Source organism: Lutra lutra, chromosome 1, assembly GCF_902655055.1.
Source record: "Lutra lutra chromosome 1, mLutLut1.2, whole genome shotgun sequence".
In the NCBI taxonomy this organism is placed as follows: domain Eukaryota; kingdom Metazoa; phylum Chordata; class Mammalia; order Carnivora; family Mustelidae; genus Lutra; species Lutra lutra.
The window spans coordinates 156033167-156046750 of NC_062278.1; the positions used below are offsets into that span (position 1 = coordinate 156033167).

The 13584-nt window shown below is 52.9% G+C and overlaps 1 protein-coding gene across 2 annotated transcripts in view; it reads right to left on the minus strand.

Annotated features, from left to right (window-relative positions):
- ITGA9 (integrin subunit alpha 9) overlaps nucleotides 1–12310 on the minus strand; it is a 327427-nt gene extending 315117 nt beyond the window's left edge. The window contains exon 1 of one of the 2 annotated variants that reach the window (XR_007129340.1): nucleotides 11879–12310. Coding sequence is in view for 1 of the 2 variants with exons in the window: in XM_047740712.1 (XP_047596668.1) it covers nucleotides 11879–12063 (185 nt within the window). In the remaining variant the exon portion in view is untranslated. The remainder of the gene's footprint in view (nucleotides 1–11878) is intronic. The other variant, XM_047740712.1, reaches the window with a different exon arrangement.
- Nucleotides 12311–13584: the final 1274 nt, after the last annotated feature.

Genomic DNA, 13584 nt, shown 5'->3' on the forward strand with positions numbered 1-13584 from the left:
AGGTGGCTCCCGGGTTAGAACTTTGGGAATTTCTGTCATGCAAAGGACTGGGGTTTAAAATAGAAAGAATCCCTCTACTCTTCCACATCAGGCTGAATTTTTATCAGCTTCTTGCTTTTCTAAAACGGGTACGTTGCTGACACCATGATGCCCAGAGGTTTGCCCCTCTCACACACCTGTCTGGAGATGGGGGCCCATCTGTTCATCAGCCCGCACCAGTCACGCTCACTGGTGGTCCCATTTCTTGCTCAAGGTAACCCTGCTGGGCAGCTTCTCATGCACCTTTTACTAAGAGATCGTGGGTGACACTACTGGCAAGCAGCAGAGCTCGGATTTAAACCCTGGGCATCCACGTCCAAGGGTGTCTTCTTTCCAGTCCTCCAAACTCCCTCCTCTTATGGCAGTTTAAACACCATCTATTTTTCCAACATGGCCACCTCCTTGGTGGGCAAGTGTGTGGTCAGGCTGGCTACAGAGACTCCACACCCACCACCCATCTGGTTTGAACCAATTCCTCACATCAGGAGAACAGACAGCAGGTAAATTCCCCGGCTAGCAGGTGACAGAAAAGGGCCACGATGCCTCCCCAGGAAAGGCTCCCGTCCTACCCACAAATACCACAGCCATGGTTCCTGGGGGTGAAATTACAGTGCGATCGAGGAAAGCAAGTAGGCCCTGAAAACCTTAAATGCATTAACTTTACTTTCGTGCATTTGAACCCAATGCCAAAGCTTCGCAGGGACTCATGTGTCAGTGACAGGAGTGGAATTCAATCACTGCGTGTCCCACCGCACTGCCTGGAAATCCCAGGAATCGCTGCACCTCCCTTAGTGCGCAAAAAGCAGCCAAGACTTGAACAGAGAGAGGGCTGGTCGGTGGCAGGAAGTCACGTCTGACCGCATGCAACCCTTCACTCCAAGAGAGGAGAGATGCTCCTGGGCCAGTGCTCGCCACCTGGAGCTGGCAAACCTGGAGGGACTCAGAAGCTCCTCTCTTTACAGTTGGGAAAACTGAGACTCTGACTCAAACCACGGGATACTCACTCATTTTAGGGGTTTTAAACTAACAGTTCCACTTGAATTCTAAGCTGTGAGGGCAAGTTACTCAGGGAGGTAAAGTGCAAGAAGCACAGGGCTAACATGGGGTTCAAGTTCTGCCACAACTACTAATAAGAAACTTATCTGAGGTCACATAGCTTAACTACTCTAGGCCTCAGGTTTCTTCCTCTGTAAAACAGGAAGAATCAAAATACACCTAGTAAGGGTTCTTGCAAGGTTTAATGTTTATAAAGTAGCTAGCACAGTGCTTGATACAACGTTGGTGCTCGGTGAAACAGGAGACTGGTTAGACTAGGCCAAACACCTTAGCAACAACTCGTTCAGCTCCCCCACTTGGCAACACTCCCAGGAGCTCCTCAGAACCAGGAATTTATTCAGACCCTCTGCCGAGCTCATAGAAATCCTGGAATGATTAGGACACTCTTACCACTAGCAGCAGACTACAAAAGTAGCCATGATTCTCCTTCCTTCCTGCATCCACGTCCCTCTCAATGGGGGCCTGCAGCTTCTTCTATCAGGATGTTCAGTCTATTTCCCCATGAAAGGGGTTGGGCCCCATAACTTGCATTGGCCAACTGAGTGTGACAGAGGGGGCTATGGTTTGACTTCCAGCTTTGCTTTCAAGAGACCATGCATCCTTCTGAGTGCGCTCTTGGCACCCTAGCCCAGCCACCACGTGTGCCAGCCCCCGCTGCTGGGGGATAAAAGACACGTGGAGATGAGCCATCCCAACTGAAGCCATCCTAGACCAGCCAGCCAACCAGCCCACCCAGAAGCTGACAGCAGACACATGCATGAGCCCAGCTGAGAGAAGAACCACCCAGCTGAGCCCAGCCTAAGCTGCCGACGACAGATTCACAAGCTAAGACATGGTGACTGGTTTAGGACACTGAGGCCTCAGGTGGTGTGTCACAGAAAACAGAAATGTCATCACAGTAGGACAGGCCCCTTCTGAAGGGACCTGGGCTGTGGCACCTCCACTGTCCACTAGCTACCCTGGAGTCCAGCCCGCTGACCTAGCTCTGCCCCTGAGAACCACTGCTACTGCTTCTCCAGCTCTCCGGTCTCCTTTCCTTCCCCAAAGAATCTTACTGCCAACCAGGATGACAAACTTTTACTGAGGGCGCTGATATGGGAAAGGCCAGGTGGGGTGGCAGAAACAGCCGTGAAGAGAATGTCACCTCCTCTGCAGCTCCATGACCTCGGGCAAGTCCCCTGGCCACTCAGCCCCCTCCCCCACATCCTTACAAGATAATACAAATGCACAGTCCCTTTCCCAAGACAGCAGTGAGGCACAAAAAGGAATGGCAAAAGGCAGGGTGTTGGGGGAGGGGGTGAATCCAGAATGGCCCAACTTTTGAGAACAGGTAGGGGTTTCTACCTGCCAAGGCCAAGGACAGAAATGCTCCCAGAAAAAGCATGGGGGCACTATTCCTTCTTCCTTAGGAAATGGATACCCTGGACAGGGGCTTGATGGGGGAGGGGGCAGCAGCAAGGCTGACCCTGAGAATAGCCAGACAAGCATTAAGTCCACCTAGGTCCAAATCACCACTCTACAATCTACTTGCTGAGTAACCTTGGATTTGACTTCTGCACCTCAGAGTAGCCCCACTGCTTCAGAGTGACCATGAACATGGCTCCTCTGGGAGAGAAAGTACTCCCAAGGGCTAGCAATAGTATTTTTATTCTGGGAACTTTAGGTTGGAGTAAAGAAAGGGAGGGAGGGGCGCCCGGGTGGCTCAGTGGGTTAAGCCTGTGCCTTCGGCTCAGGTCATGATCCCAGCGTTCTGGGATCAAGTCCTGCATCGGGCTCCCTGCTCAGCGGGGAGCCTGCTTCTCCCTCTCTCTCTCTGCCTGCCTCTCTGCCTACTTGGGATGTCTCGCTGTCAAATAAATAAATAAAATCTTAAAAAAAAAAAAAAAGGGAGGGAGGGAGGGAGAGGGGTATAATCCAAGTGCTGAGTCAGAGAGTGAAACAGGTAGCTCCCATGCCTAACGGGGAAAGAGCAGCAGCACAGGCAGGGTCCCCCTCCTTGAAGAGGCATGAGCCTGCTGGCAGTCCTGTCAGGGACTGAAGTATCCTCAGAGCTGCTGCCCTGACCAGGGCCTCGGGTCTTGGCAAATGCACTGAGAAGCGGCAGCTGGAGAAGGAAGCATGGTGAAAGGGCCAATGTTCTCCTTCCCCCACCTGAGAGCATCGAACAATAAAATCCAAGAGAGGCAAGCTACAGACCTCCGGGAGATTGGAGTTAAAACCATGGGTGCTTTCTTGTGATAATTTTCTTCTCCAAGAAGAACAGGTCAATACTTTTACTTTTATCCTTTTGGACTAAAATTCTCACCACCACCCCTGACCTTAGAACTACAGACTTACTTCTCAGATTTACATGGCCCGGGATGAGGGCCAGAGCTCCCCACAACAGGGGCGGCCTCCCACCTGCTGAGAGCAGAAAGCAGCATGCAAAGCTCTGGGATATAAAATCCCACAGGTCTCCAATTAAAGGAGCCATCTCAGAGCCTTTCTGGAAGCAGGTAGGATGTAAATGCAGATTTATGGAGAGCATGACCAAAATGTCAGAGACCACACAGAACGAGTGCATCTCACAGAGAACTCTCATTCATGCCTGTCTTGAGTATGGACACTCTGATTTTGGCAAAGGAACAGAGGCATCAACAAATATACTGAAAGCACTCCTGCAGCATCTCAAGTCGGGATGAAGACGACCCTTAGTTCGCAAGGCCAGATCAAAGTACCAAGAAAAAGAACTACTGGTATTTTCAAGGGCTTCCTATGTGCTGGAGGTGGTGTTCCAGGCTTTGCAGACATCCCCTCATTTAAGGCAAGAATGAGATGAGGGAGAAACTACTATTCCTCTCTTCCAGTGAGGCGAACCAGACTCAAACTGCTGAAGGGCCTGGAGGCCCGACAAACATCCTTGAGGCTGAAACAGCTACACGGGGGCAGGGCAAGCCTACCTGTAGGGACCACCATGCACTCATGCATCTCGGCAGCCCCCCCCCTTTAAGACCGAGAAACCACAGGTTTGGTTGTTGCTGGGAAATCAGGGGCCACAATGAAGGCAGAGCCAGGAAGAACCCCACTCCCTGGGTCTGGAACATCCACCCCCTAGGACCCACCGGCAGGGGTGAGAAGTGAGGTCCCGCATTTTGGAACATCCTGCACAAGGCCAGTTGTGCTCTAGGCTTTGCACACATTGCAGCTTCGGAACACAGGGAAGTCCGGACGGCGTAGGAAGGGCTACTGGGCTTCAACACACCAACAGATGTGTGGACATGGAAACCAACAAAGTTGGTTTTGTGTTCTTTAGGTTCAGGTTTTGGGGGACACGAAGCATCCTCTCTCACACATTGGTGCAGAAAGTCTATGTGGGTTTCTTTGATAAAGTTATAAATCCAGGGAGGAGTCCTGAACACTGGCCGCCACAGCTACCTTCCCCATCCCCTCTCTAAATAGAGCTTCTTAAATGGGGATGAAGATATGGTAACAAAAACAGCCCACGGAGGTTAGGATGGATACATGGAATATTCCAGAATGTGCCACCTTTCCTAGGACACTCTGTCTTACCCTCACACAGACATGGTGTGAGAGCAGGCTCTACAAATGTCCCTAGTGGAATCTCTGGGTCCCTGTTTCCTCAGTGATCAAGCATCTCTGGAAAGCAGAGCCCCAGTATCCCCTCAAAGGTGGCCAGTGGGTCACGCATAAGTACCCCACAGGGAAGCAGCCACTGTAATAAATCCAAAACTTTTCCTGCAAAGCCAGGCAGGACAGAACCTCATGAGACAGATGCTTAGATACCTTGAAGCCTCAAATTCAGACTCCTGACTCTGTGAGAAGCAAAGGCACACACCCCAGCTCTGCCACTTTGGCCACGTGACTATGCAAGCAACACGTCCGTGTGTCAGTGTTCCCCTTTGTGAATGGGACCAGAATGACAACCAGCTGAGCCTCAGGAACATTAAATGAGCTGATGCACCTAAAGCATGTAGAACAGTACTCAGCACGTGCTAAGTACTCAAAGGGCCTGGCTGCTGCCACCATGTTGCTTCAGCTGTGAACGGAAACTCACAACAGAAGATCTTTCTGCTCTCCCACAAAGCAGAAACTGGGGACCCGGGAAGCCTGTGGCTTCAAAGACTCTAGATTTTTCCCAATCTTGGATTCACTTTCACTTTCTAAGTCTCCCTCTGGCATGCATGCATACCACATACATACATACCACATACAAACATAAATAAATGGAAGGTCGTGATAAAATACTTTCTTCTGCTTTGGTTGGTCACCAATCCACCTGGCTTACTGGTCTGTGGTTCACAGGGTACCAGGAATGAGGTCCTGCTGCTCCCTCTGGTCAGCAGCTCATCAGCTACCTGGTTCAAGGTAAGGGGGAGGGGGGGGATTCTCTCCCTCCTCCATCCTTTACCTGTGAAATTCCTGAAATCAGAAAGAGGCACCCTGGGTATCAGCTGGCAGCTAGAATGCTGTGGAGTCTGCTTGAGGCCAGAATCCTAATGTTCCAGAATCCATGCTGACCCAGTGTAACAAGCAAAGGCACAGATAATCCCAGCCACGACTGCTGGCCGAGGAGCACCTCTCATACCTTCCTAACAGCAACTCACAAATGATGGGCTCCATGTGCCACCTGCCATTCAGCTGCAAGGGGGCAGTCAGCTGACAGTTCCCAGCCACAGTCCCTTCAGGATGGCCAGAGCAATCAAGCTGAGGCCACACTCCTCCCAGGCAGGCATAGCCAACGACTGATTACGATTTTGGTCGGGGGAGGGTCCCTGTCTAGTTGATAGACACCCTAATCAGATCTACAGCACAGTCTGAGGCTCTCCCTAGCCAGTCCTGCCCCCTGCCCCCTAACTTTCATAGCCCCTCCCCCCCTACCCCAACACTTCTCTTGTACTCCTATCTCTACCTGAGCATCCCAGAGGACACCCCTGGATATAAGTCCTCAGTCATTGTGCATTGATCACCCAGGCTGTGGCAGGCTGGGGCAGGCTGTGCACAAGGTAACTCCAAGCTTCAGTTCTCCAATCAGCAAACTGGAAACCACTCACCAACTTGTCCCAAAGACTCAGCTAAAGACTAGGATGCCTGTGAAAGCCTTTGACCTCTTGTAGATAGATGCCCAGCAAATACTATCTCATGGGATTATCAATATTTTATTTCTTAAAGTTACAGCCTCCTCCGTGGACTTCTGAGAACACGGTGGCTGCTTTTAATAAACACGAAAACAAGTTTCCCTAGACAAAGCACAGTAAGAGTTATCAGAAAAAGACCATTTCCGGACCAGCAGCAAGTCAGCAGGGAATCGGAGCTGGCTGGGGCCCAGCTCTTCACACCCTCACACCCAGAGCTGTGAGTGACTGGCTGAGAAGAGTTGTCTTCTTGCCCCAGAAGGGTCTCCCCTGGGCAAGACAGTGGCCTCTGCCCCTGCCAGCTTTCAGCACTAGCTCAGGAAACAGCACCCTTGCCAGCTTCTCCAGATCCTCAGGGAAAAACCCTAGAGACCCCAAGAGACACTCTCTGGGCCCCTTAGAGGTCAGGTCTCACATACACTCCATGCCTTACTGACAGCTTGAAAAAGCAGGCTCTGCAGGGTGATAGAACCAGGAATAAGGTCTGAAAATGCCACTTCCAAAAATCCAGATGGGCAAGTGCAGCCACGCTTCCACCCGAAGGCCTGGCACGGGCCTGAAGAACTCAGCAAAGACACCCACCGTGCAGGTTATGAGAGCGCTCGCTGCCATTTCCAGATGTCTCCTCACAAAGACGGGTAGCGGGGGACAGGAGGGCCCATGATCCCAGGGTCCCCCTTCTACAGGTTTTACCTTCACAGGGGGGTCTCCCCACTCTGCCCCTCTGAACTGTGCCTGCCCAAGGACAAGCCTCTCCCCCATCGGAGCCGACAGCTTAGTTTTTGCCTGGGACACCAGTCTAGGACCCCACAATCCCTTCATGTGTTGGATGTGAGTGAAGTCTTCATTCCTGAACCCTCTACCTTAGCAGACAAGGCTCTTCGCTGTCTGACAAGGGAAAAGGCAAAGTCGTCAGCCTCTCTGGCAGTCCACTATTAATCCTAACTAATGGATTAATTAATTGATTAATTCCCTCCTGACCAGAGGGAGCAGCAGGACCTCATTCCTGGTACCTTGTGAACCAAAAGCCATTATTAATCCTGAGCTCACTCCAAGAGCCTCCACTTGTTCTGATAGACAAATGTGCTTTTCCTTTTCCTTCTACCCTCATCAGATCTTGGTCTAGCCCTTTAAGCCTTAATTCATTGCTGTAAACCTGCACTGTCCAGAACTCTCTGCAATGAGTATCCTGCGTGCTGTCCGGTGTGACGACCACCAGCCACAGGTGGATACTAAGCACTTAAAACGTGGCTAGTATAACTGAGAAACTGAATTCTTGATTTTATGTGGTCATAATTAATTTTTATTTAAATAGCAATCCATCTGGCTAATGGCAAAGGCACTGGCAGTGCAGAACCGTCTAGCTCGTTTTAATTCTCAGCCTTAATGTGAGCAGAGAATGTTATGTTCTCCTGGGCTCTGAATGACCTCCTATCCCTCACCGAATGATGCTCTGACAGCCCTAACAGAGCAGAGAGCCGGCGCGTCTTCCATTTCTGAGCACTTGCTCTGCGCCTGAGCACAGCCGTCTGGATGTGTCCCGGGAGATGGGGCAGGAAGCACGTCGCCAGAGAGGAAGCCAGTGCACCCAACCACCTCGGACTCCAGGGCGTCTGGGGCAGAGAGGAAGGGGGGGAGGGGTGTGAAAGAAACCCACTTTGGGGGCTGGACGCTAGCCGGCCTCATTTATTTATATCACAGGGTGTTACAGTTGTCTGCCCCGCAGCTGAAGAACGGGTACGCGTGTAAGCAAAGGGGACAGACATCGGCTTTGTCCGTGTTCCCTGGCACCTACTGCCGTTGCTCAAAGGGTGCAAGAAGACCCAGGGGCGGGGGGTGGCGGGGAGAGGTACAGGCAAGGAAGCCAGCTCTGGCAGGCAGACACCCTCTGAGTGTTGTCGGAAAAAGAGGAAACCAAGTCACGTGCATGCCTGCATCCAAACAGATACAAATGACATCTGTAACACTGTCCAGGATATTCCAGTCCACCTGGCCACAGTGACAACTCACACCGCCTAGAGATCAACAACAGAGGGACCAGGAATAGGGTCTGAGCACCAAATGCTCAGTGTGCAACACTGCAGGAGCTGTGCTCAAGCCCCAGGGTTTATAAAAGCAAGGTCACCCCCTGCTCTTGCTGAAATCTTGAACTTTCTGACCTCTGACAATTTTGGCTGAAAAAAGGCACTGACAGGTATGCTCGGTTATGGGATTCAAGAAGAAATGCTGGCTCTCCCGGCAGGGTGCACACACATGCTCTGTGATGTGTACCTGGGTTCCATGTTAATGCCACGGACCCCCCCCCCCCTCCACTCTGCCACCTGCAGAGCCCATGCTGACCCTGCTGCCTGGGCTCTATCCCCGCCCCCATCAGCCCATTCTTCTTGCTCCTTACCCTGCCTAGAACAAATCCCTTTACCTGGAAAAAGCAGGAAGCCAATTTATTAAACCACTAATACTGAATTAAGCTAAAGAGTAATTTCCCAGAGAAGAAAGACACCAGATACAAGGTTTAATTAACATTTTCTTTCTTTACAAAGTTTTAGTGTGTTACTTTTCCTTTTCATGTCGATCACTTACTCTCCACCCCCATTCTGACTATATTCGGGATCTTTTTAGTTCCCCTTACGTAGACAGCTAAGCTCCTCTCAGGCATTGGATCAGCACCTTAGCAAATCACTCAAAACTTCAGGGCCTGAATTAATGCATTTCTCTAAAGTACACATGTTAACTTCACTGGCACTTTGTAAATGCATACAAAACACCTCAAAACCTCCCTTCTCTCGGACCCAGCAATTCTAAGCCCAGGAATTTATTCGAAGGAAATAATTAAGGATGTCCGCAAGGCTTTAGTTACAAGGATGTTTACCCCTGCTGTTGTTTATAATCATGAATAATTGGAAACAACCTACGTGTCCCTCTCGCGGGGCTAAAAGATGCAGGGCCCTGGGACTGCCTGGTAGGAAGAGACCGACAATCAGTCGCTAAGTCAATCAAACAATCAAACAATCCTTGAGCTAAAATTAGGGTAGAGACATAGAGGGTAGATCCAGACTCCACTGAGCCTAAGTCTTGTAAATTTAGGGTGACTATCTTTAAGAAAATACAAAATTAGGACTATAAAATTCAGCACAGGGTCTTGGTAGGGGCCCATGTGAGTAAAAGGCCTTTGGTGGAACTTTCATTAGCCCTGTGGTAAGTCTAATCTTGAGAAAGAGAAAAGAAAGAGAAAGGAGGTGAGGCTGGACGTCTACTGCTTCAAAAGCCGCACCTTACAAGTCTGGGCAGTCTATCAGTTGAGAATAACATTCAAGGTCTAAGACAAAGAATATTGGGGGGAAGGGAGGGAAGAGAAAAGGATAAGGAGGAAAATACTTGGAAAAAGCAGCAAGAGCACAGGTAGCAAGGACACAGCAAAAACTATAATGAAAATTAAGACATTGTGGGGCAAAAAAAGAAAAAAAACTGCTTTAAAAAGATTTCCATTGAGCTTGGTCGGCCCCCGGAAAACTGTCGGGACAAGTCCTCGAATGGGAGGACTAACATGCTCTAATGCTCATATCGGGACTGGAGAGGGTACTTCTGAACCAGCACCCTGGCTGTGATGGGTCCCTTTGGGCCCTGGAAATATCTGCCCCACATCTCCACTGGCACCAAGGCCACACACCAGCATTACCTTCCAGTTGCACACCCCGCCTCCCTCGATACCCCGGGTGCCAAGCTGAAGGCCAGTCTGTCGTTTCCTCAATTGCCGAACCTATTCCAGTCACGCAGCTTTTCCTCATCTCCCTTTTGAAACAAAGCAGATTCAACTTTTTTCCTATGTCAAACTCGCTCTTGCCTCTCCCACCTCCCACACCCAGTTGTTCCCCACTTAGAACAGCTTTGACTTGTGGCCCGTCCAAATCCAGGTGATCGGGTCCTGGCACTTTTCCCGTGAGCTGAGCCACATCATAGAGCCCAGAGGCGCCCTAGCCAGTGCAGCTACAGATCCCACACAGTGCCCCAGCTGCACTGCCTGCCTTTTCCTGTAGAGCCCCCTGCCCAGAGAAGCCCTTCTATTCCTGACCCACTCACCCCACATACTTTGTGCCAAGGTCACACAGTCCAGGAACCCGGGGCAGGGGGGAGGGGATGATTCTGGGATGCGTTCTCCAACCATTCCGGCTCCATTGTCTACCAAATCCAAAGCCCACAGTGAACTCTGAGCAGGCTGGACATGGAAAAGGTGTTTAGCCTGCTTTGCTTTAAAAAGGGGATTTAGCAAGGCAGAAAAAGACAGTCTGGCCTTAAAATTGGCAACTGGGAGAAATGGTAGGGAAGGAGATGTGGAACTGGACAGGGGCTACACAGGACTTTACAAACTGGTTCTCTTGGAGGCAGTTCTCCTCAACAAAGGATTGCTAATGGGCTGGCCAGTCACAGATTGTCCCATACCGCACCCCCTTCCAGCAATGCTTCAGAACTCAGTTCTACAAACTCACCCTTTCCGTCAGCCTCTGTCCCATTCAGAGCAGTGACTGTCTCACACAGCTGCATGGAATGCATGGCACACATTAAGGACCTCGCCTTCCTAACCTGCATCCCCTAAGGACACCCACACTGGTGACCACACAACAAAACTAACTCCAGACTAGTTGTCACCCGGCGCCCACTGGGACATGACCTTGAACAGGGGAACTGTCCACCGCCTAACTCTCTGATGAGAAGGTGACCCTTGTGTGCTGTGGGATTTCCACTTGCCCAGGCAAAGGGTCAAAGAGGGACCAAGCTCATCTCAGAGCTTCTCCTCAGGGGCTGGGGACACAGCCTGTGCCTCTTAGCTGATGGCACTTAATGGGGAGAGCTTCCAAACTTCGGGATGCTCGGGGAGCAACTGGATTCCTTGACGTTACAAAACCACATCCCTCTGTTAAAACTTCAGGTGCTTGTTTCCAGGTCAGAGGACCCAGGTGAAATGAGGCCCAGGCTGTCCCAGAGGTCACGCACCAGGCTTGTCACTCAGGGTCCTGGACCATCCTCCCTTCCAGCATCCTGGACCCTCTCGCCTCACTTCCTCAAGAAGGTATTGTAAGGAAGGAGGAGGCTTCTGGACCGCAGTGTGTCCCTCGGGCTGCCTGAAACTCACCTCTGGGGAGCCCCATTCCTCCCCTACATACACAGCCTGTCCCCCCAGGTCCCGGGGTCACTGCACTTCCTTGGCGCCGCGGAACGGAGGGTGGGGTGTCACTAAGAGCCCCCGGACACTGAGGAGTCTGCGTGCCCGGTCACTTAGGGCCTGGGGCATTCGGCTGAGGCCCCCGGGGGCAGAGGGACCAAGTTTCTGAGCGAGAGAGAGAGCCAAGTCTCCTCCGGCTGGGAGGCCGAGAGGACCGCTCTCGGGGTTCTCTCCGCGCACTCCGGGCTGGGACCGCGGGGAAGCGCCGGCCCCGCCGCCTCCAACCCCAGGCGCCCAACGCGACGTCTGCCGGACGAGAGACCGGCGTCCCGCGCCCTGCCCGCCAGTCGTCAGCGGCCGAGCTGCGCGCCGCCGAGACATCGCAATTTCTCCCTCGGGACGGCGGCTTGGAGGCGGCCGGAAAAGGCAGCGGCGGCCGGCGGGGGACCGAGACGGGGGCGGCGGCCGGGCCGGGGTCGCGGGGGGCACTCACCAGCGCGTGTTGTCGTGGAAGTGCTCCAGCACCGCGTAGCCGAAGAAGGAACCGGCGGGCCCCTGGAAGCGCACGGGGCGCTGCGGGTCGAGGTTGTAGGCGCCCGCGGGCGTCCCCGCGGCCACCAGCGCCAGGAGCAGCGCGCGGAGCCCCCCGGCGCCCCTCCGCGCCGCCGGGCCGCCCATCCCCAGCCGGCCGCCGCCCTCCGCTGTGCCCCGCGAGCAGGGCGCCGAGCGCGCGGGCGCCGGGGCCGCGGGGTCCGCCGACGGCCGGGAGGCTCCCGGGGGCGGGAGCTCTGCGCTCCGACGCTGGCTGGAAGTGGCGCCGGCCCGGGGACGGTAGGCCGAGCGGGCGCGGAAGGCGAGCGCAGGGGCGGCCCGGGGCGGGCGGCGTCCTCAGTCCGGCGGAGAAGTCTGCGCTCTCGGAGCAAGCGGTCCCGGGCCGGGCGGTGCTGGACTGCAGAGAGGCGCGCCCGCGGGGTGGGCGGCCCGGAGGCTGGCGCTGGGACGGCGCGCCCGCGCCCTCTGCCGGCCGCCAGCCCTCCCCGCGGACGGCCCGGGCGGACCGCAAGAGTCATAGACCCGCCGGCGGAGGCGGGGGTGGGGAGGGAGGGGGAGCGGGGGGCCGGCTCTGCAGCACCTCCGGCCCCCAGCCGGGAGAGGCTTCCAGAATCCTCCCCGCAGCTGCATGCTTGGCCGCCCTGCGGGGGTCGCGGGGTCTGTCGTTCCCTCTCGGTCTCACACCCACACCCACACCAAGGACCAAAGGAAGTTAAGGATTGAGTTTATATTCTAGCGCTGCCCATCTGCAGCCCCTTGACTGGGCTGTGAGCCAACCTAGAGGAGAAGAAGCGTTCAACGACTGCACCTGGCAATCGTTGATGACAACCAGATCCACGCGGGAGTGAACCCAGCACCCTTCCCTATTCCACTCACCTGGTCTCCTGCAGCATTGATCCCTTAGTGTGGTCTCCGCCCCAGCAACATCCCCATCACCTGGGATCCTGTAGGAAACGCGCACCAATAGGTCCCACTCCAGATCCAAGGAATCAGAAGCTCTGAGGGTTGGCGCCCAGCTGTGCGTGGGGAGACAGGTGAAAGTGTGATAAAATACACATAATATAAGACTTACCATCTTGACCATCTTTAAGTTTAATGGCATTAAATACGTGTACATTGTTGTGCAGCGACCACCACCCATCTCTAGACCTTTTCTGACTTGCAAAACCGAAACTCTATATCCATTAAACAATAACTCCCCATTTCTCCCCTCCCCCAGTCCTTGACAACCGCCATTCTACTTTCTATGAATTGCCCTGCTAAATATCTGGGAGTGGAATCATATGTGGCTGACTTTTTCCACTTAGCATAACGCCCTCAAGGTTCATTTATGTTGTAACAGGTATCAGTACTTCCTTTTTTAAGCCTGAATAATACCGTAATACATGTTTTCTTTATCTATTGATCCCTTTGTGGCCATTTGGGTTGGTTCCACCTTTCGGTTATTGTAAATATGTGAATAATACTGCTATGAATGAATGTATGGGTACATTTACCTGTTAGAGATAACTGTCTTCAGGTCTTTAGAGTAATTGCCCAGAAGTAGGATTACTGGATCATGTGGGAGTTCCGTGTTTAATTTTTTGGGGGACCGCCATAATGTTTTCCACAATAGCTGATCATTTTACATTCCACAAACAGTGCACA